Here is a 23,239-nt window from a genome sequence, read left to right as displayed (position 1 = left end):
TTGGTGCTGTCAATTTCAATAAATCTATTGGATAATTCAAAAGAAATTGCCACGGTCTCTTCGTTGTTTAAATGTTTTTACTGTTTTTGTTTTGTTGTATATATTTATATGTTATTAAAGTTTTATATTCCTACTACTTTGTTGGAGTGCTATATATTTTTAATGTGACACATAATTGTAAAAACTTTGATGTACAAAGAGTCATTCCTGGAATCTTCCGCTTCAGGCTCGGTCCCCTCCCCAATCACAATACAGGATGGTTTTCAGATAGTAGGAACACATGTGGTGTGACGGATCTCATCGGGTGTGGGCCTTGATCTACTATAACTCCTTTGAAGAGGGGTGATTCTTTACAGCTGGGGCCATAAACTACATCTACAGGGCTAGGTGATAGCCTGGACAATCGGACACAGAGGAAGAGGAGTGTCAGAGGGTGCGGTAGTGAATAGGGCGAAAGGGAGAGGTCGGGCGGGCACAGAGTGTGATTCTCAGGGAAGAGCAGCGCAGATGGGGGGGAGGTTTATTGCCCATGCATAAGACAGAGAGCGGGGGTGACCAGTGCCTGGGGAAGATGCTTGCGAGGGTGAGGAGCCATGCTACGAATCGACAGCGTGCAGAGAGTGGGTCTGGTCAAGGCATCTAAAATGGCTGCCGTGCACGACAAAAGTGTGGCATTTTAAAAAAGGCAAGATGGCGCAGACAATGTTTTTCAACACTTCCTCATTTCCTTCGAATCGAACGTTAACAGACGTTGGGGCATATTACCAAAGTTAAGCGATATTTATCGCTAACGATGCTTACCAACGAATTTTTTACCGCTAAGCATCGTCAGAAATTATCGAAGATAAACCTTGCTATTATCAAGGTTTATCGCAAATGCGATAATAAACGGCCGCAATGCATGAATATCGCAAAAAACTCAGCGATATTCATGCATTACCGAGCTAATGCTCTTAGCCATGTTATCCACCTCCCATTGGATAACATGGCTAAGAACTGCTCAGGGCAGGTGTTACTTTTTGGAGATATTCGCGCTTAGCGCGAATATCTCCAAAAGTTGGTAATAGGAGATAGATATCTTGCATGTTGTAATGCAAGTTATTGTGGTATATGGAACTCATACCATAATCTCTCAGGAAAGCAGAAACTCATCCTTTTGGGACCGCCTAAAAAGGCCTAGGGGGTGAGGAGTACTCTACTTTGCCCCCTTTTCACGTTCTGAACTATTTTATTTTACTCTCTTCTGTAATTACACAAAATGGCAGCGATAGGATGCATCAGAGACAGACAGTGAGAGAAAGGAGGCCGGAGATGAAGAAGAGATGTCAAATACACATTGGAGATAATATAGTGGCAGAAGGGAAGTAAATATGAGTAAACTTACCATGTAACATAAAAATGTTGCACTCTATACTATAAGTCTCATTTTATACTACAATCACTTCGCTACAACCTCATAAATTAAAAATAAAAATGAATAATGTCTCAAAAATTTTTGATTTCTAAATATAAATTTATTCTTCAGAATTTTCTAAATTTGAAAGAACTAGTAACATGTCCTCATCAGCAATTTCCTCATGAAAAGTCTGCAATGATGATTCTTCTAACTCTATGGTCTCCAAACATTCGATAAATTCGCCATCAACAGATTGATAAAAAAAATCATTCAAGTCATCTCCTCCTTGTGACAATATTTCATTATTGGTGCTGTCAATTTCAATCAATGTAGTGGAATCATTCAAGTCATCTCCTCGTGACAATATTTCATTATTGGTGCTCTCAATTTTAATCAATGTAGTGGAATCATTCAAGTCATCTCCTCCTTGTGACAATATTTCATTATTGGTGCTGTCCATTTCAATCAATCTAATGGAATCATACAAGTCATCTCCTCCTTGTGACAATATTTCATTATTGGTGCTCTCAATTTCAATCAATGTAGTGGAATCATTCAAGTCATCTCCTCCTTGTGACAATATTTCATTATTGGTGCTGTCCATTTCAATCAATCTAATGGAATCATACAAGTCATCTCCTCCTTGTGACAATATTTCATTATTGGTGCTCTCAATTTCAATCAATGTAGTGGACAATTCAAAAGAAATTGCCACGGTCTCTTCATTGTGAGCCATTTTATTTTGAAATTGCTTGCTGTAAATTGCAGAAAAAAATAATCACTTTCATTTATCGTTTTTAGTAATACATAATATAAAACTAACTTTATCAAGTATTTAGTATAACAGAAGGACTGCAAATAAATAACAGAAAACATTTTTCAAATTATCTTCAAGTGTACAACATAGTTCCCCTTACAAATTAACAACTCACCTTTTTAAAAGTAGGAGAAGTGTTAGTACTGTGTAAATCAAACACCAGAAATTCACCACCAAAAATTCCTCACAAATGTACCTCAGACAGTAGTATCACAAAATGGCTGTGGTTTCCTCTCATTTGACATATATACATAACCAATCAACTTTCATCACACACAAATACAAAACCAAACTAACATTTTAATTGGTTCTAAATTTCAACACTTTCAAATGTGTTTTCCCCATGCAATTTTCCATAGGACATTTACATACGTCTACAGCCTGAATGGCTGAACGGAATTACACCAAACTTGGCAAAATGGTACATCAAACCTAAGAGGTCAGGAAGGATCTACTATGCCCCCTTATGGACATTTCCCCCTTCGCTTTGGCCTCCTCTTGTCTCTCAATCCTACCGAGAGACAAGATGGCGGCCGCTACGGACTGTTTGGAATGTTGACAGACGCCGGAGAACCAATCAGCTTCGCAAAGCTCCGTAACGCGAAAAGTACGCGAAGCGGAGCGCTGTTACAGATATATATCTTTTTTTGAACGTTAATTTCTCAAAATCCACTGGAGCACATATATTGAGACCTAGCAAAGGCACATCGGGCTACCAGTCCCTAATATTTTGCCAAGTTTCGTTCAAATCCATTCAGCCGTTCGATTATTATTATTATTTTTTTTTTTTGCCCCGCGGGGCCCTTTTAAAACCTCCACATCAAACGTAGGGGGTCAGCGAGGATCTACTATTCCCCCTTATGGTCATTTGCCCCTTCGCTTTGGCCTCCTCTTGTCTCTCGATCCTACCGAGAGACAAGATGGCGGCCGCTACGGACTGTTTGGAATGTTTACAGACGCCGGAGAACCAATCAGCTTCGCTTCACAAAGCTCCGTTGCGCGAAAAGTACGCGTACTGGAGCGCTGCCCGGTCCGCTGTTACAGATATATATCTTTTTTTAAACGTTAATTTCTCAAAATCCACTGGAGCACATATATTGAGACCTACAAAAGGCACATCGGGCTACCAGTCCCTACAATTTTGCCAAGTTTCGTGCAAATCCATTCAGCCGTTCGGGCTAAAAGTGAGGCCAACCGCCCTATGGAAAACTCAATGTTAAAAACACGTTTTGGGACCCCCCTTTTTTCTCGGCCCCCCCTTGACAAACCCCCCCCAAATTTTCAAGGGCTGCTCAGAAACAAAATGTGCCATTTTCCTGAAAATTTCAGCCAATTCCGTCCACAAACGCCAAAGTTATTAGACATAGAATTTTCAAAAATCCCATAGAGAAAAAATCCTAACTATATATACCTACTGGCGACCGCCAGTAGGTAATATATATATATCTACATATATAGCAATTTCCTTTTGAAAAAAATGAAAGTCACAGCACTCCGGGGGAGATTCAGTACTCAATTTAATCCTCGTAAAGTGAAGAAAAGCATACATCGTTTCGGTGTATTAATGCCTTTGTCACAATGTTGAGTACATAGCACAATTTATACATAGACATAGTGAGAAGTTTAACAAGGCACCTTGGTCACCATCTTGAAAAAGAATTGTCCAGCATATTAGCGCATATGGCAAACACATTACTTCCTGCTAGTCAACCTACGTTTGGCAGTCAGTATTATTAATAACTGTTAAATTACAATAATATCATTTACGTTTACTTGAAAATCATGACAGATTTGTGAATTTGCGCAACATTTTAAAAAAATACAAGCACAGGCTCCTGATCTTATTTTCAAAAAAGCCCCTGGGTGAGCCAGGTCCAGGGGTAGACATATACATTTGAAAAATAAAATATAAAAATAAAGGAGGGGGCTCACGGGCCCCTCTCCAGTGGCTCTTATACACACTCACACACTCAGGCAGTCACACACCCATTGACAGACCAACTCAGACACTGATATACCCACCCACAGACCCACTCAGACAGTCACTCACCCACTCACAGAACCGCTCACACACCCACTCACAGACCTATTCAGAAACTCTCCCATGCACTCATAGACCCACTTAGGCAATCATGTACCCACTCACTCTCACACCTACTCACAAACCATTCAGTTACTCAAGCACCCACTCTCAGAACCACTCACTCTCACAGCCACTCACAGACCCACTCAGACACGTACATCCACTCACAGACCCACCCAGACACTCATTCACCCACTTACAGACCCACTTACAGACCCACTCATACACTCTTACACCCAGTCACATAAATACTCAGAGACTCACAGACCCACTCAGAGACCCATTCAAAGACTCACTCAGAGACTCACAAACCCACTAACAAACCCACAAAGAGACTCATGCACCCACTCACAGACCCACTCAGACACCCATGCACCCACTCAAACATTCATTCCGACACACACACCCACTCTCAGATCCACTCAGAAACTCACACACCCAGTGAAACACTTATGCAGCCACTCTCAAACCCACTGAGACATCCAATCACACACCCATTGAAACACTCACACTCACACACTCACTGAGACACTAATGTACTCACTTACATGCTTATTCTCAAAGTTTACAAGTTACAGTTAGAAAATAAAATTACAAAACCTTTAGGAATTCACTTCAAAAACAAAGTTTACAGGGATGTTCTGATTAGGAAATAACAATAAAAAATGGTAGAAAAGCACCACAAAAACGCAAAGGATACCAGGGCGCTATCATTAGCAAATAACAGTTAAAAAACCTTAGAAATTCTCAGAGAAAAAAACAAAGATGACAGGGACATTATAGTTAGGCTTAGCTTTCACTCGTACAAAACCAGTGGAATTCAGCAGTTATAGTTACCTGAGCTAACAATAACTTAACGCCCCAGCACTGCACTGCTTATGACCTCACATATTACATCACTCATGACATTGCCAGTGAATATATATAAATATACACACACACAAGCACACAGACACATCGAGTAGTTATAAAATAGGCCTGGGCAGTGAACTTCGCTCCGTTTGCGGAGTTTGCAGAGATTTTGCACTCCGCAATCCGCGGTGCTCGCGGATTGCAGAAAACTCTGCTTTGCAATGTGCAGCAGAGTTTTTTCCCCACTTGCGAATGCGAATGGTAAGTTGAGATCGCGCATGGTAAGTTTGCAAACGCGAGCTGCCACTCAGGTATAATTTCTACCCGAGTGGCAGGAATACCAGCACAAACTGCAGTCCGCACTGTACTCCTCCACTTGTGGAACTTCGCTGAGTGTTTTTGTATCTTCTGGGAGTTCCGCATAGCAAAACTCTGCGAAATATGCCCAGGCCTGTTATAAAATAGCCTGAACTTTGATGCAATTGGTTTTTGGAAGATCCTCTAACAGTATATGTTGATAGATGCATGCATTCTACACATATGTTAACAAGCAACATAGTACAGTGTGCTGTTTTATAAAAAAAAAAATCAAATTGATTTTACAACAGTCTAGATTAGAAGCAACGAGCTTGACAGTTGAACTTTTCAGAGATGTATTTGTGTATCATGCCAGTTATCATGAAAAGTAACATTGCATTCCAGTCTACATATGTGATGATTGCACCCTCTTGGTCCTCACAGGGAGAACTGACCATGACCAGTGACATGGAGAACTTGCAGAACTCCATTTTCCTCGACACCGTGCCTGATTCATGGACAAAGAGAGCATACCCTTCAATGTCTGGCCTCGCTGGCTGGTTTGTAGATCTTCTAAGCCGAATCAAAGAGCTTGAAACCTGGACAGGGGACTTTGCCCTTCCGTCAGCAGTGTGGTTAGCAGGTTTCTTCAATCCACAATCCTTCCTGACTGCCATCATGCAGTCCATGGCTCGGAAGAATGAATGGCCACTGGATAAAATGACCCTACAGTGTGACGTGACCAAGAAGAACCGCGAGGATTTCAGCAGCCCACCTCGGGAAGGTGCTTACGTACATGGCTTGTACATGGAGGGTGCCCGCTGGGATACACAGGTACATATCTGACTTTTTTCATGCTTAGGTGAAATGTATTATTATTTTTTTATAACTTTGCTTTGTGAGAAAGAATGCAATGACCTTCAAACAGTTAAGATAATGTTTCTGCATTTAACATTTTATAAGAGTTAGAAAAAATCTAGAAGTTTGATACTACTCTTAGGCACTTGATAAAAGGACTGATAGCCAGAATGGTAGTCTCAAGTGGGCTTCTGTTCTTGTAGCCTTCCTCCATGTGATGTTTTACACCATGCTATTTCCTTCCTAAATGCACTAGATCCGACTCATCATTCAGACTGACAGCAATAGACTGACTGTGGGCACATACCATTGCTGGACTCTCTGCTTCCCTTAAGCAGTCTGTGACATGAAAATGGGGATAGCCCTAATGACCCTTCTTCCTATGGGCTTGTTATATACAAAAAACAGAGAAGGGCTGGGAAGCAGGGAAAGATACAGCTAATGTTAATACTGTGTGTTACATTAATTAATCATAGCCACAGCTCGAAAACTACAAGATCTTTCTTTTATTGGATCTCTCCAAGTATTCAAATTGTATCCTGAGAGACATAGAGTTGCTACAAATTGTGATACAAACAACAAACCAATTATGCTATACACAGAACATTAAAAAACAATAATACAACACATTACACAAACTTAATACAACATCAAATTCAGTCCCTATGAAGACGACTCCTATCTTCCACACATCTATCTATATGAGACTGTGCATCCAATTCCTGCACAATCACTGGGGTCCGTGTGTATTTGCAAAGCAAAGAGTCATGGACCTTAACACAGCACACAGTGTATTTGATACATTCAATAATCCAGGCCTTCCAGAGACTTTGATATTGCAGTGTTGACGCGTTTCGACCTTTCAGTTATCAGACTCTTTAGGACATAAAGTAAGAAGGAGTACCTATACAACAAATATATACAAAAATATATACAAGATTTACACAATGAATCACAATATGGTACATGTAGACTAAAATGGTCCTAAGTATATGGAACCAACTGTCCGGTTGCTTGTGATGGAAAATGTAATAATTAAAATTAAAATACACAAGTATCAGGGTAACCGGAATAACTAACCAGTGTTCAAGAGCAAAAGAAGTAGTTATATCATTATTTTTACACCGCAGGAACGGGTAGTCACCAGCAGTCTGGTCATGACCTGTCTCCATTAGGTGTAGATGCTGCACCCTCACCAGATCGTCTTCAGCTCTATACCTTCCTGACAGAACTGATATTCAGCCCCAGATGCCTGAGAAATTGTCAATAACAAACAAATCATGACCTTGGAAATCTAAACCTTTACCAATCTGAAGATGAGATTAGCTGTTCATTATTAGAAATATGTTTAGAAAATGAGATTCCCTTGAAACATTTTTGACTGCTGTCTTGCCTAAATGCCCTAATACTACGTTTATTTTAGATTGCCTCACACAATCTAGCTTACATCTAACACAGTGACCTATTCAGACTAGAAAACAAACCCTGTGCGTACTTGAAAACAAACAACACCAAGGATCAGATTTATCAAAATGTCACACAACACAATGCAGCAAGACAACTGGTTGTGCTGCGTGACAGAGAGACAGCAAGAATCCATATCATATTCCTGCTTTCTCCTACACTGGCACCTAAGAGTGCTGCCTAACAACAACTCTGGCTTCCTTTGCGACATGATGCAAAGTAACTGCATTACAGGCATGTTTTTTTGTGCAGAAATGGGCACTTTCATGCACAAAAACAATCCTTAGAGGCATTTTTGTTTTTCACTTGTGCTCCTGAAAGCAAAGCCCATGCTCCACCCATGGAAAGCCTTACCAATGCAGAGTAACTTAAGGCAGCGATTAGCGCTACCTTGCGTTACTCTGGTTTACTAAGCCATAGAGAGCCATGCAAACTGGCTTTACATGGCTTAGCAAATCTCACTTAAGCCCTTGTGTTCCATGCTTGGTGAAAGGGCTTAGTAAATCTGGCCCCAACTGTCGACTACATTTATTCCTGGCCCAAAAACATTTAGGGCCTCATTCATGAAAAGTGGTGCATCGCTCGCATCGCTGCTGTGTCACTTTTCATTGCACTGTCCTTGCAACATGCGGGATGGGTCATATTTACAGTATGACGCATCATGACGCAAGGAGTTACAGATACGTCAGTATTTCTGACGTATCTGTAGGCGAAAAAATTACACATTGCTGGAGTGTGTCACGAAAGTGACGCAACTCCATGGATGTATGTCGTTACAACGCATGCTTTTACCACGCATGCCTTTACAACGCAGGTTTTACAACGCAAGTCGTTACAACGACTTGCGTTGGGGGGTGCTGGATAGTGAATAGTTTAATTTACTATTCCAACACCAGTCCCCGTGGATAGTAGGGAAGGTGTTGGATAGTAAATTAAACTATTACCTATCCTAGAGCACCCCCCAGCGCAATTCGTTGTAACAAATTGCGTTGTAAAAGTTGCGTGATAAAGGTAGTGCATGGTAAAAGTTGTGTTGTAAACTCTGTTTACCCAACTCCATCAATGGGTCATTTCACATGGGCAAGTCCCATTTCAAATGTGCCTGCTTCAGTCTTACGCCTGTTGTGAGGAAGGCATAAGATATTGATGCATTTGCGTCCTAGAAGTGACGCAGTGAAATCTCATAGATGCGTCACTTTGTAAATATGACGCAACATGGTACATTTTTTACCCTGCTGGTGCGTCACAAAAAGTGTTGCACCTGCAGTGCAAAAGTGGCGCAAGGGCTCATAAACAAGCCCCTCAGCCTTCAAAATCTGGTGCAGCAAAGAGCAGTTTAGGTCAAAAGACTGTAAAACAATGTGTACTGGGTCTTCTTTAATCTCTCTGTTACTTTTTAAATGACAGCATACAATAAGAATGTTTTTCTGCTTCATTGAGCTGGAAGTTGCAAAGGTTGGAAAATCATTTAAAAGTGGTAATCTGACATTCCAGTGACAATGCTAGTGTATGCTCATTAGCTTAAGTACAGAGTGCATCCAGACACATTCTATCTCTCACTTGCTGTCTCTCTCTGTTTAAGTAAACTATCATTGAGCTTCTCTGGAACTTTATGTCCTGAGAGAGGAATCAGAGTGTTTTAGCAATGTATGGAGGAGAAGTAATCATTGTCTGTAACATTCTTGCAGAAGGGCTGTAGCTAAAAATAGTGAATGACTCAAAAAGGATGCAGACAGTAGAAAGGAACACAAGTCAGAAAGAAGAAGCCTAAAACACTAGTACCTGGTGATTTTTTTGCATTTAATTGGTAAACTGTAGCTTCTGTTGTTTACAAAGCATACAACCTTGTTAATTGTTCTCAGGTGAAATATTATTACTAATTTGTATATGAATCACACCATGCTGTACAATGTTGCGGCACATCAGCTGGTGACTGTGTTATAGAAATATGCAAAGAAATATGACAGAGGGATAGCAGTACCTTACAGGGCTTCCTCCCTCACTTCAACAACGCTAGAGAGGGAGGAATAACTCAAATATATATGTATTAATGTGGTATTTCTATGCATGGGAATGTTGTTCCATATTCTGGGTGCATAGATGGAAAAGATCTTCAACCTTAATTTATCTTTTTTTCACACATCTTAGTTTGCAGTCTGATGGTTTCCTGACTATGGGTGTGCTAAGAACCACCACAGATGGTGAGGTTGTCTGAAAAATAAGTGAGGGTTCTGGTTTTGATGGCTTTGTAAGTGACAGAGCTGGTCTTTAAAAGCCAGCTCGTCATGGGCGTTACCTATGCTGCGCTCATGACGAGCTGGCTTTGTCATGAACAAGCCTTTTTCTACTTCTTCAGCGCACAGCGGGAAAACGCGGTAGCGCTCATTAGGTTAAGATAGTTAATTCCGGCAAGATGAGCCAATGGAATTCCATTAAGATGGGGGTGAAGTGCTCATATTCAGGCCCTGGATGAGACGTACTGCCACATTTATGAAGCTCATAAGGGTGCTAGTCAGTGGCAGCTCTTCCACTTTGGCAGAGGTGCATTGCCCCACAAAAAGGGCAGAAAAGGAAAACTAAAATGATAATTAACACTTTTTATTTTTTATTTCCTGCTGGAAGGGCCTGGTAGTGATAGGCACTGAGGTGAGTGGTAGTGCACTACTATCACTGTGCATGATGGTTTGGCCGGCCCTTTCATGCCACCCAAACCGTCATGCGCAGGGAAAGCTTTCTCCAACACAGCAATGCAGCCAGGTTGGAAAGAGCAGGCACAGAGTCACAGTCTTTCTTGGAGTGCAAATTGAGGGCACTCAGACCTATCCTGAAGCTACTCTCATGCATGAGAGCAGCTTCAGAAATTGGCTGCAGGGCATTCTGAGAGCCTGTGCTTTCCTGCCGTGAAGAGGAGCAGAGGAGAGCAACAGGGTTGGCTGCAGGCAAGTGTTTTTTTTATAATCATTGTTTTTTCCCCCACCCGGGACCCTTATATGCCCCCCCGCCCACCGCTCGTCCAGCACCCCTGCTGCTACTGGTGCTAGTGACAACTGTGTGAGGCTTTGGAGCAGGGTGTTTACCATCATCCGAATGCAACAGTATGAGGGCTTGAACAATAGTTCTGAAGTCATCTTCTGAAAGAAATGGTTTCACTTTCTTTAGAAGAGAGAGATGGTATCAGGCATTCTTATTTTTTTTGCAATGTATTTCTTGAAGGCAAGGCTGGCGTCCTAGCGGAATACAAGTGACAATGCATTTGGTGATAACTGGGGTTAGAAACCATCAAGGTTCAAGTCATTGATACAGGTTTGTGTTGTTTCTTGTTTTTTGTTTGTGGAAAATAATAGGAATTCTTTCTTGGCTGGGTTGAGCCTCAGATAGGCACCGCACATTGAGGTCTGGTTGGTGTGCAGGCAGTGTTTGAGGAGTTGGATGTCTGAAGCAGAGGAGACTTTTCAGTAGTAATGTACTATCTGTGAATTTGGTGAATCCTAATGCTATTATCTGTGAGCAGAGAACCAAGTGACTACATGTAGACTCTGAAGATGACAAGTGATAGTATGGAAATCTGGAGCAGTCTGTAGGTAACAGGGATCATTTGGGACCTGGAAGTGCTCCTATGAACAAACTGGTATCGTTTGGAAAGGTCAAAGAAGAACCAGTGAAGGACGTTGCTGGTGAATCCCATTTGAGACTCCAGAGTGTGTATGATGGTGGAATGACCAACTGTGTCAAAGATAGCTGAGAGGTCCTGCAATTTCAAAAAGCAGGTGTCAGCGTCATCTGTGGACTGAAGGGCATTGTGTAAGATGTGTAAGGTAGAAATCTACATGCTGCAGAGTGATCGGAAGCCAGACTGCTATTGATGCAGAACATGGCTGGCATTAATGTGATTTTTCCAATGGCAACACCACCTTCCCTTGTTATTCATAAAGTCAATGGAAGATGACAGAACTTGTTGCCCTACCTACAAATCCTGTAACTTGAGAGATCTGAACAGCATTGGCCTATTCAGCATGAGGACCTTGTGATGTGGCTAATGTGAGCTCTCGCAGTTCAGCGCACCTGAAGTGAGTTTGGCTATCCCTTTATCTCAACCTCCAGTACTCCAAAAGGTGGCTGGTGAAAGCAAAGTGATCATTTTTCAAAGATTGGTAGTGAAGTTTCTATGTAGTAGTTCTTGATTACTTCACAGGTGGATCCCCCCTAGTGGTGTTGAGCTTAGCTTCGGCAGTTGCCATCAGAGAGCATTGTAATGGCCCTCCTGCTTCAGCTGCTATTGTGCCTGCATGGTCTCCAGGTCTACATGCCTCATGCTGTGATGTTGAGCTATTAAAGTGGAGCACCAATATGATCTAAGCACCCCAGTCCACATCCACATGGGGCATATATTATCATCAGTGAACAGTGAACTACCAGAGATACTCTAGAAAAGCCAAGACCCTAAAACAACTAGACTGCTAACCTACAATGCAACGTGTTGTCTCACATCTGCAACTTATCAACAAGGTAAGAAATATTTGTGAAGAAATAAGCCTGGAACTACGGAGATTTGGGGTTTAACAGTGGTAGACCGCCTGAGGTTGGGCAGGAATTACGATAGGGGCAAACTATATGTCTGAATGCATTTCTCTGTGTAGTGTTTGGTATGCTTGTTGGCCAAGAAATTGGTAGAGGATCTGCCTGTCCACCCTGATAGTAACTGTCATGCTGAAATCTTTCCACTGCACTGAATAAGAAAAAAAAACTTTTTATGTATTATAACTGTTCTCATGTAAAGCTCTCTATTTCCTTTAGAGTTTTGTGCACAGTATCTAAATTGTCAAATTCCAAATAAATACATACACACAGACATTAATAAATAACAAATTAACTTAAAAAAAGATATTGCAAGTCACTGACAAGTGCCATTTCCATTTAAAGGAATGAGGCCAGAGGTTAAGTTTCTTATAAGGTCACAGAACTATGAGGTGAATTCTTGTAGGTTAGAGAGTCTTTCGATAATTATATGGCCATAGTATTACCCTTCCCTCAAAAAAATTAAAGTGATTGTCTCTTGCTCCTTCATATGACGGAGTATGGTTGCCTATATGGAGAATCAAAGTGTCCGAAGTAGTGGAAATGTGATCACATCACTATGCAGGTAGTATTTTTTTCCAAAGTCATATCATATGCCGTAGTTCATAGCGTATAGTAACATACAGTGAAAGTCCTGATTTTGTGAATTGAGCAAAGGCTGTGCAAAACACATAAACATGTTGCCATAAATGTCTATTTTCTATTAATGACAATCCATTTAAAGAAAACAAATCAGAAGAGCTGAAAAGCTAGTTCTTGGCGTTATTGTTAAAATATTTGTTGTAAATGTACTCCAATGGCCTGCATTTAACAGTATCTGATGGCTCAACCCAAAACTCTATTAGTAATAAGATAATGTAGTTATGCAGCTCATTCATTTTCCTATTACAAGGGACATGCTAAGTCACATCTAGGCTGTATTATAAAGAAATATTGATAGGGAGATTTCAATAATGGGGTTTCCACTGAGGGGTTCCAAGTGACATCATATAGACAAGAGAAGTCTGAGTTATCTATTATCCCCTTTGGAACCCCAAGGTGGAAAACCTCACATTGGCACCTTTTATCTACATTTTCATGCACTTTAAACCCCTACAGGGGAACAGGAGTTAAGGTTAAGCCATCCATGAACTACATGTGGGCACCTCCATTGTCAGACCCATGGACTGCATTTTAAAAAGATAAATAGTTGGGGCCCCTATCTCCCACATTGCAACATTCTTTTGTTCCTTCTTCCTCCCAAAAACTCAAATAAATGGTATAATAATGGTGAACTCTCCCACGCCAGCCTTGAAACATGCTCCTCCTCCTCTCTATTCAAAATTTTTAAAAGTACTTAGTGTCTGGCCACTAACTACCATGATCCTTGAAAGACCTTCCCCACCCACTTCAGAATAATAAAAGATCCCAGAACCTAGAGCATCCATTGCCAACACTCCACGAGTGCAGTTTCAGCACTGCTTGGCTGTAGGTTTGGGCCTGCAGAGACCCACAACTGTCAGGATAGATAACAAGGCAAAGAGCCACCACATTCTCCTGACTGCCAGTTTAATGGAAGAAGTGGGAGACAGTGTTTGTATTAAATTTGCCTTTTCTGCATGGTCACCACAGTTTTTTTAACCTGTTTCTGGATCATTTCTTGCTGGTTTTAGGACACTGTGTACTCTGACACTGCTATTCACTGCCACAGTGTGTGTGCTGTGACCCTAAAATGATATTGGTAAAATTGATTTCACCTAATTGAACTATTTAACTGCTCTTTAGGACCATTGGAGATGTCCCAAAAAATGCACCAAAGGTGGGGAGGTTAAATGTCATATTAGAGCTGCAATGTCTATTTAAACCACCCACATGTGTAATAAAAACATCTGTCTGGCAGGAGAATGTTCATTCTGTGTGTGGACTGTAGTTTATAGGCACTGCAGTGAGTGACATAGGGCAGAGAAAAGTGTTTATGTCATGTAGGGAAGCCTGATTTTATATATTCATAAGTAACCCATAAAGTGGGCCTTATAAGAACAAAGGGCAGGATGTTACTAAATATAAGTAGGACACATTACATATTTCGCTTAGTGTGCTCCCATAAAGAAATAAAACCCAGACACTATCTAGTGTGCTCCCATAATGAAATAAAACCCAGACACTATCTTACTGTGTAGACTTTACTACACGTTTCCCTGTACATGCCTAGGGATTCAAATCCTTGTTCATATCTCTGCCTGGAAAATTCTAGAAAAGTGTTTCAATGTTATTGTTTACTTAAACAGGGAGTGGAAACGAACAGTTGGAAGAACAAAATACAGCTTTACCACAGCCTATTTTGACCTTAAGATGTCAGGGAGTGCTTCCATTCTTTACCCAGACACTCCCAGACAGCCTGGCTCTAGTCACAGTCAGAGAAGAGAACTCGTTTGGGCCCTGGTAGGTGGCTAAGAAGCAGAGGCTAGACCTGCCTAGTGGCTGAAGGATTGTCCTATATTGAAACATGTTAATAAAGCATAGAGGAAATAATCCAAAAAGAGCTGGGGGGCTCTGAGATAGAACTGAGTGACAGCATTTCTTCAATCACTGTTGAATGCACAGAATAAATCTGGAACCAACAACTTTTCAGAACATTGCTTGGCCTCAGAAAACTCTATCTAATGATGGTCCTACTGGAAGAAGACAAGAAGACTCCTGATGTCTCCGGACTCCTCCAGGAAGAAGGTTACACATTAAAGGACTCAAGGATTCTTCACTCCTGCTAGCACGAAAGGGATTTTCCATCATACATCTGCACAGAAAGTGATATTACTGGATTTACCATCATTCAGCTGCCTGGGAAGTTAACATCACTGCATCTCCCATCATCCATCTGCACTGGAAGTAACATCACTGTGTTCCCACCTAAACTATTTAAAAGAAGAAGCAGAGCTAGACGGCTCATTTTCATCATGCATTTGCACTGGAAGTGACATCACTGGATTTTCCATCATCCATCGGCTCAGAAAGTGACATCACTGAACTCACATCATCCAACTGTAACGGAAGTAACATCACTGGATTGTCTATCATCCATCTGTAAAGGAAGTGATATCACTGGATTTCCCATCATCCCACTGCACAGGAATAAATATCACTGGATTGCCCATCATCCATCTGCACAGGAAGTGGCATCACTCCTCTCCACTTCCACACCTACTTAATGGCTGCCACAGCATGGACGTGCAGCAAATACACACAGCATTCGTGCTAAAGGCAACCCCGTCTATGGCTGCCCGTGCCTTGACCCTGCCCAGTGCTAGGAAGCCTTGTCTTCCCACCGTTACCATGCTGCAACCCTGCATGCCCTCAACCCCACTGCTCCACCCACTGCTGCCTCACTGCACCAAACAACACCCAGGAGGCGTTCTCCTGTACTTCCTGCATGTTTTCCTGCACTTACCCACAACCAATGCTTACCGCACTGACAGCACCCATCACCTCCCTCTCCCACAAAGTCCCGCAACCTCCTATACAACACTTGCATGTGTGCTGCTCAACACCTGCTCACTAACCAAACACACCACAGTGATCTGGGACTTGCAGCACAACAATGCCTCTGACCTACTTTTCCTCATGGAAATCTATCTGAACCCTGCATCGGCACCTGTCATCGCCACAGCCATCCCTCCCTGCTAGAAAATTGCCAGGCAAGATGGACTTCACAAGCCCAGGGGCGGAATCATCATCATCCACGAGAACACCATCTACTGCATCATTTTCTCGAACATGTCATACTCCAAAATGGATCACAGCCAACTTTACTTAAGCAGCACTCTCGTCTATAGACTACTGGGACCGGGCTACCACCCATGTTCCCACTACTACAAATGTTTTTTGACGCAAAGCCCTCTCTACGGATACAATGTGGAAAATGTTTTAGAATATGTCTAAGCATAGTATTTCTTACAAAAAAGGTTCCCTGCTGTTACATAACCTATGCTAGACTTCCCACATACAGGATGGAGGAAATTCTTTACGTGTTCCTTGTGGTTCAGTCTTGTGATCACAGTGACTCAGTTGTTTCTGCACCTTTCTATTACATCAGCTTTCCATGCATCCCCATCCTTTAAGTCTCCACCAGAGAAGATTGTTGAGCTCTCTGTCCCATAATGAAAAATTCTCAAGTTTTGGCAAATGCATTTTTACATTGTAAGTATTTGTGTTTACAGTTTTCAAGACATTGCTGTCATTTTACAAGTAGCCGACACAAGACCCTTCAATATGAGTGTGCTAGGTCTACACTCAGAACAGTAGTTTTATTTTTTAAAGCAAGCCAAGGTCCCCCATGCAGTGCAACCTAATGCTCTAGATGAAAAGCATGCACTGAATGTCATAATGTGGTATTTTGAGAAACGTTCATGTCTGCAGCGTCTATCTGGATTACAGGACAGGGATTCTACAGATGAATCCCCCTGGGGGCTATGATCTGAAGGCTTGTTGACTTTGATCAAAGACAGCCTGCGTGTGCTTCCTTGTCGCGCTCCAGTTCACCACCTCGCATGGGAGAAGCCCCTTGAAGCATCCTCCAGTTTAACCTTGATGTCTACCCTCTATTAAAAGAACTTCATGTTTTCTTTGAAATTAGAAATCCAATACAAGGAGCATTAAGTCAGTTAAATAGAATATTTCATCTGGACTTGGCAATTTAATCGAATCCATTTGGGGACTAATGATAAGGCTCTAATCTTTTCAGTTCAAAATAGTACAGAGGATGGACAATTAGTAGAGGCTCTAATGAAATAATTGTCCATTGATTAGGAATGTTTTTGATAGCCTTTTCCTACGACACAGCCATGTTGCAACCATTAAGTGTCTTTGAAATTAAGATTATTATGAAGTGTAATAGGAATGAATGAACTGTGATTATCCAACAAACTGCTTTAGCAGCAGAACAGAAATTAGCCTAATGTCAAATTACAAAGGTGGATTGCCCAAGTCTTGCTTTCCGGATCACACCAACTGCAGCACACGTACAATTTATTTGACATCAATAAGCCTGTACAAAGTTATTTTAATAGCTAATGAGGCAATATCACTTTCTCATGCACCAGAATATCCAAATAATGTGCCATTTACATTTAAAACGCATCACAGGCCAAAGTAGTGATAGATGTAGGGTGGGACTAGCAGCAAAGTAAATTAAGTGAAGTGCGGATGTGGTTAGGGCACTGAAGCAGATTCACCATGGGTAATCGTCTGCAGGAAACTCCACACTAACAGTTTCTTTTGAGAAGTGGACCAGATGCTTGGGATAAAATCGTCATGGCATGATCTCCCTTGCTATAGAATTTTTTTTTAATTAAACTAATAGACTGGTGAAAAGGGCAGCAGGAGTTTGGACTTCCACTTTTTGGCCTGATAACAAGGGTGTAAGAGCAGATCTGCATGGCATGTTTGCTGGCGAGGGCACTGTACCAGTGAATTTGTTGTGCTAAATGTATCTAATGCTCTCTAAGTAGTTTCAGGAGGAGGTATATGTTTTTATGCTGTAAAAGCAGAGAAGGGTGTCAATCATTTAGCATTGAAAGATTTGCAGGTCACTGTTTAATGTACTATTTTTCTGTTTATAAAGAGAAAAATTATGCTGGAAAAAGCCCCTCTCCGCGGGGTAACCCCAAACCTTTTGTCTTCCTCCTCCACTTTTTCTGACCTCGTTTTTGTTGGCTTGAGGACTCCATGCACTTTACCACTGCTATCCAGTGCTAAAATGCATGTTTTCTCTCTTCCGAACATGGTAATATTGGCTCATACCCAATTGGCATATTTAATGTACTTATATATCCCTAATGAAGTGCACTACACATGCCCAGGGCCTGTAAATGAAATGCTGCTAGTGGGCCTGCAGCATTGATTGTGCCACCCACTTAAGTAGCTCTTCAAACGTGTCTCAGATCAGCCATTACAGATCCCGTATGTGCAGTTTTAGACTGCCATGTCAACTTTGCAAGATAAACCTTAACTTACCATACCAAAGGTGGGCCCTAGGCAACCCAATGGGCAGGGTGCAATGTATTTAAACGACAGGACATGTACTTTTAAGTTTACCTGTCTGGGTAGTAAAAAACACTTGCATTAGTTTTTTCACTACCACAATAGCTAATGTTAGGATTGCCTTAGTCCAATTTTTAAGAGTAAGTCCCAATTGTGGAGTGACGTTTCGAGTTTGGTGTCTCTAGAATCACAATTTAAAGTCCAAACTTATGGTGAAGTCAGATTTTAAATTACAATTCTGAAAATGCCTCTTTTGCAAAGTTTGTTTTTGTACCTAGAGGGGATGGCCTAAAGTAGAAAACAACAAGATAGCATAGTCATAACATTTATCACAAACATTAATTTTAACAGCAAACTATAAACAAGTTATTTGGTCATTTTTTCAAGGAACGAGGTCATTTGTTTTTACCAAAATATTCAGAACAAAAGAAACATAAATATGTTGACAGTTAAACGAACAATCAACACAAGTTATACATCAAGTACATTACAATACATATACTCAAAACCAGTCATGGTTTTAACAAAGAAAAAGCAACCTCAATAATAACCCATTAACCACACTGAAACAAGGATTAAGAGGTTGCTCCCAGCGAGAACACACTTTAAACATCTAGGGATCGTCTTATTTGCACTGGCGGCTGTTCCCTAAGAAGCAATTCAAATCTAATGGATGTATTCCACTGCTGGAAAGTACCGACACGTTTCGAGCCCCAACACGATTTATGGGGTTCTCTTCAGGGCTATGACTGGGTATGATCTAAGAGCTCAAAATAAGAAATAAAATAAATTGGTGCTGTCCCTCTCCTATATTTATTATGTAATTTTATAGCTGTGAAAAACATACTTATAGTACCTGATATTAGAGATTTGGGGGAGCCTGTGTTGATATCTCTGTAAACACGGCTGAAAAGTGTCTTTGTTCTACAATGAAAGAGTGAAATGCATTAAAGATACATATGTGTAAAGCAAATTATTTGAATTAGAAGCAGAGCAACGCTGCAATAAGCTTTGTGACTTACTTGTCAATGACTATGGAGGTTAACTTAAACAAGTAAATGTGGCAGCAGTACAACGGTATGTCAATTTACTGGCTCGTGCAGCTCAGTTTTAGGTCTTTGGCGTTCTCCTTGTGAATCCGCAGTTACGCGGAAGCCCAGACTTCTGTTTTTTGAGTCAATGAAGGTGTGTGGTCCCGACTGCAGGGAATATTGCATTCTGGGTGTTGAAGTATGCCCACATCAGAGCGAGCTACTTGATTTTGGTTTCTAAATTGATGATACACAGTAGTATGGATATCCCTGCGGCGGATTCTTATGTTCTGTTATAAGGTATTTGTTGAGCGCGCGGCTACTCCAAGGAGTGTCCCGGCTCTGTCTCAAAAACCCTTGACAAAGCAGAGTGAACAGAACAATATGTGCATCCTCTACTGTTGGAAAAGCCAGATTTTCAAATGTCGACTGAAACCAAGGAGATCCTGCCTCTGTCTCAGAGAGGGATGCAAGCTATTCCATAGTTTTGCGGCAGGAACCTTAGGTACTTCCTTTCTTCATAGAGGGATTTGTTGAACCAAGGTGCTGAGAGAGTAGGCCTTTTCTTTTTGCTTTGGAGAGGAGCGATGTTATTGATTTCGACTGCAAGGACTGTGAGGCATTGGGAGGTGAGTTTGTTAACATCTAGGTGCGGGTCTAGCCTTGGAAGTGATAGCAAAGCTGATTCATAGAGGGTACCGACGTCAATATTTTTAGTGTCACGGAACCTGGAGGTAGTCCTCTTAGGTTGGCAGAGAGTTATAGAGTGTGATAGGTGAAGAGAGAATGGGATGAGGAGGTGACCAGACCAGTCTACATGAATAGGGGAAGCAATAGTAAGCATGCCTGCTTTAGAAATAATAAAGTCCAGGATTGTGCCCTTAAAGTGTGTTGTTTCCATGCAGTTTTGGATAAGATCATTTGCAGAGAGGAAGGTGGCCAGCAAATTCTTAGAAGAGTCTTGAGGCGAGCCCCAGTGGAGATGAAGTCACCCACGAAGATCTGATTGTCATTTTGCGAGTATTGGATGCTGATGAAGTCAAGGAGTTCCTCCATAAACGAAGGGCCGCTACAAGGCGGGCGGTAAATGGCATGGAATCTGAGGGGCGAGCGGTGGTGCAATTGAAGCTCAAGAGATAGGCATTCAAAAGTGCGGAAGGAGCTGTTAGGAAAAGCCTTAAGTTGAAGGGATTTTCTAAATATGACTGCAACACCTCCCCCAACTTTGTCAATTCTGTCATTTCTAAATATAGAATAGCCTGTGGGTAATAGGAGATCAAACATAGAGTGAGAGGTATCGTTGAACCAGGTCTCTGTGAGGAAGAGAATGTCAATATTGTGAAGGATGATGGTATCGGAGATTTCAAGTTTGTGTTTTATTGCAGATCTGCACTTGTGGAGCAGACAGCACAGCTCTATCGAGACTGTTTTGGTGACGGGGGCACTTGGGCTATGAAAGGTGATAGGGATATTGTACTTATACGAGGGTGCTCGGGAGGGTTTAGGTGGTTGAGTGGTTCTGACAGAGGAGATGGTTGGAATAGTGTAGATAGTAGGGTTACTTGGAGATGAAAGTGGAAGTAAAGTGGCATTTGAATGCTTGTGTGAGTTTGCGATGTTTGCAGACATCAGGTTATGCTTGGCTATTATGAAGTGTGGGGGTGAGGTGCATCTTGTGGGAAGGTGAGTGTTTTCCAAAGGAAATGAGGTGTATGGAAAAGTGGAAATCTTGGAGCTTAAAAGTGAAATGGTAGCTTCAAGTTGGGAGATGGAGGTGATAAGAGAGCCTTGCTTATTTTCGAGAGAGAGTAGGACAGAGCACAGAATGTTGGGTGGCTCGATGGGAACAGAACCGGGTGCAATTGGTGGCGGAAGGCAGGGAGAGGTGGGGGGATGGGAGGGGATTTGGGGTATAGGGTTCATAGGTGGCGAAAGGTGGTTGTTGAGAGCAGGCGTTGGTGGATCAGAGGTGAAAGGAAAGTTGTCTTTGTTGGCATTGCAAGAAGGATAGGAATTAAGGACATAATTAAGGGGAGATAGGTGAGGATCAAGGCGGTGGGGCAGAAGGAGAGGGGAGGAATGTGGGGAGTCATAGGAATGAAGAAGGTTTGGGAGGAAAAGAGGGGAGGTGTTTGGAGAGGTCCTGTCAGCTAGGTGAGGTGGCTGTGAGGGAATGGGCATCTGGCAGAGTGAGGGGGGTTGGGAGATAGGGAAGTTGAAGAAAGGAAGTGGTTCTGCTAGGTCCGAGGGAGGGAAAGGAAAAGGGTTACCAAGGGGTAAAAGGGGTTGCTGGAGGAGTGGGGTAAGGAGAGAGATGCAATGGGTTTGTGGAGAAATCAGGGTGTATAGCGAGGGGAGGAGGGGGTAGAGAAGAGGAGAAGAGGAGGGAATAAGGGGAATGTAAGGAAAGTTAACTAGGGGAGAAGGTTGGAGGAGAGGTGGACTAAAAAGGGGGTGGCAGGTAGGGATAGAAGAGAGGAGATGAGATTGGAGTGTCGCGACGGTGCAGATTGGACAAGGAGCTTATTAGCTAGAGGTAATGCTGAAGTGATGAAGGGGGGCATACTGTGAGGGGGAAGAATGGGAGAGGAGGGCACAGGGGAGGGGGAGGGAAGAGGGTCAACCTGTGCCTCCCGAGGGTGCAGCCTATTGGAGTGTAGGGGGGTCATGGGAGGAGAAAAGGAGTAATGGGTGGAGCTAGATGAAGAGTCAAGGGATAACCCGGTCGGGGGGATTAGCGAAGGGAAGAGGTGGTCAAAGAGAGAGAGAGAAAGGTGTCTTTGGCTCGGATCATGACAGTACCGTTGTTATAGAGTGAGATAGTGAGGGAGCTGTTGAAACACGCAGAGGGGGACATTTTTAGCTGTTTCTGATGAGGGATAGAGGAGGAGGAGGTGACGTTAAGGGAATTATATAAGCTGGTGGACCAAGAGGGGATGTCGTGAGTGAAAAAAATGAAATCCTTTTTGAGCCTCCAATAACAACAATTGTAAAATTGATCAACAAAAATTGAATCAGGGAAATATTCAATAGTGTTATGCTTGAATCGCTTTACTGAAGCTTTAGTCAGGTTGGGAGGATAAATGATTTTGTAGCAATTAATTCCAGACTTAACTCGAGTGGTGGCCATGTTGGGAAAATGAGGAGGAGGAGGAGGAGGGTGGAGGGGATATGAGAAGGGTGTTACTAAGAAAGCGGTGGTGAGGAGAAGTATAAGGACAAAAAGGGGTCACATATTCCAGACGTCGGGTGAAGATATCTGAACTAATGTGCAGTCCGGGAAGTGAGGCGATTAAGAACAGGTTGTTACTTCAGAGCAGGAGAAGATGGGGGCACAGATTCCAGTAGTCGAGAAAGCTTTACTGCTTGGGAGTCTCTATGATACCGATGGTATTTGATGGGCCCTTCATCTAGGTAATCACATAATATACATGGTGCCACCTGGCACTAGATCATATTTACAAGGGAATCGTTTACATATGACAGGGCCAACTGGACCACTGTCAGAACCATCACAAAGCAAACTTAGTAAAAGTAAAAACAGATCATAAAAGTACAACCAGTAACCACTGGTGATCACTATACTTAGCATCAGCCTGTAACATAAACCACATTAGGCGCCAAAGGCATTGCACACCCATAATCCCAACAGTCTAATATTGGACCCTAACCTCCTAAGTATCACTAACATTAGGGGCATAAAGCACAGGGTGGAACAAAATCTCACTAGCATAATCCATAATATGCAAGACAACCTCATAATCATAAAAAACACATTTAGAGGTAACCAGAACAGGGTGTTTGGGCTGTGAGCGAAGGGCACTTCCAGGAGTGTAATGTGAAAGGAGCAG

General features: G+C 42.1%; 1 protein-coding gene across 1 annotated transcript in view; it reads left to right on the top strand.

Annotated features, from left to right (window-relative positions):
• The window catches only part of DNAH9 (dynein axonemal heavy chain 9), a 1,695,107-nt gene that overhangs the window by 1,645,696 nt on the left and 26,172 nt on the right, over positions 1-23,239 (top strand). The window contains exon 68 of the mRNA XM_078654721.1: positions 5,890-6,279. Coding sequence (XP_078510847.1) covers positions 5,890-6,279 — 390 coding nt within the window. The remainder of the gene's footprint in view (positions 1-5,889; positions 6,280-23,239) is intronic.

Source organism: Lissotriton helveticus, chromosome 7 (genome assembly GCF_964261635.1).
Source record: "Lissotriton helveticus chromosome 7, aLisHel1.1, whole genome shotgun sequence".
NCBI lineage: Eukaryota > Metazoa > Chordata > Amphibia > Caudata > Salamandridae > Lissotriton > Lissotriton helveticus.
The sequence above is the reverse complement of the archived record's forward strand: the minus strand, read 5'-3'. Positions and strand labels throughout refer to the sequence as shown.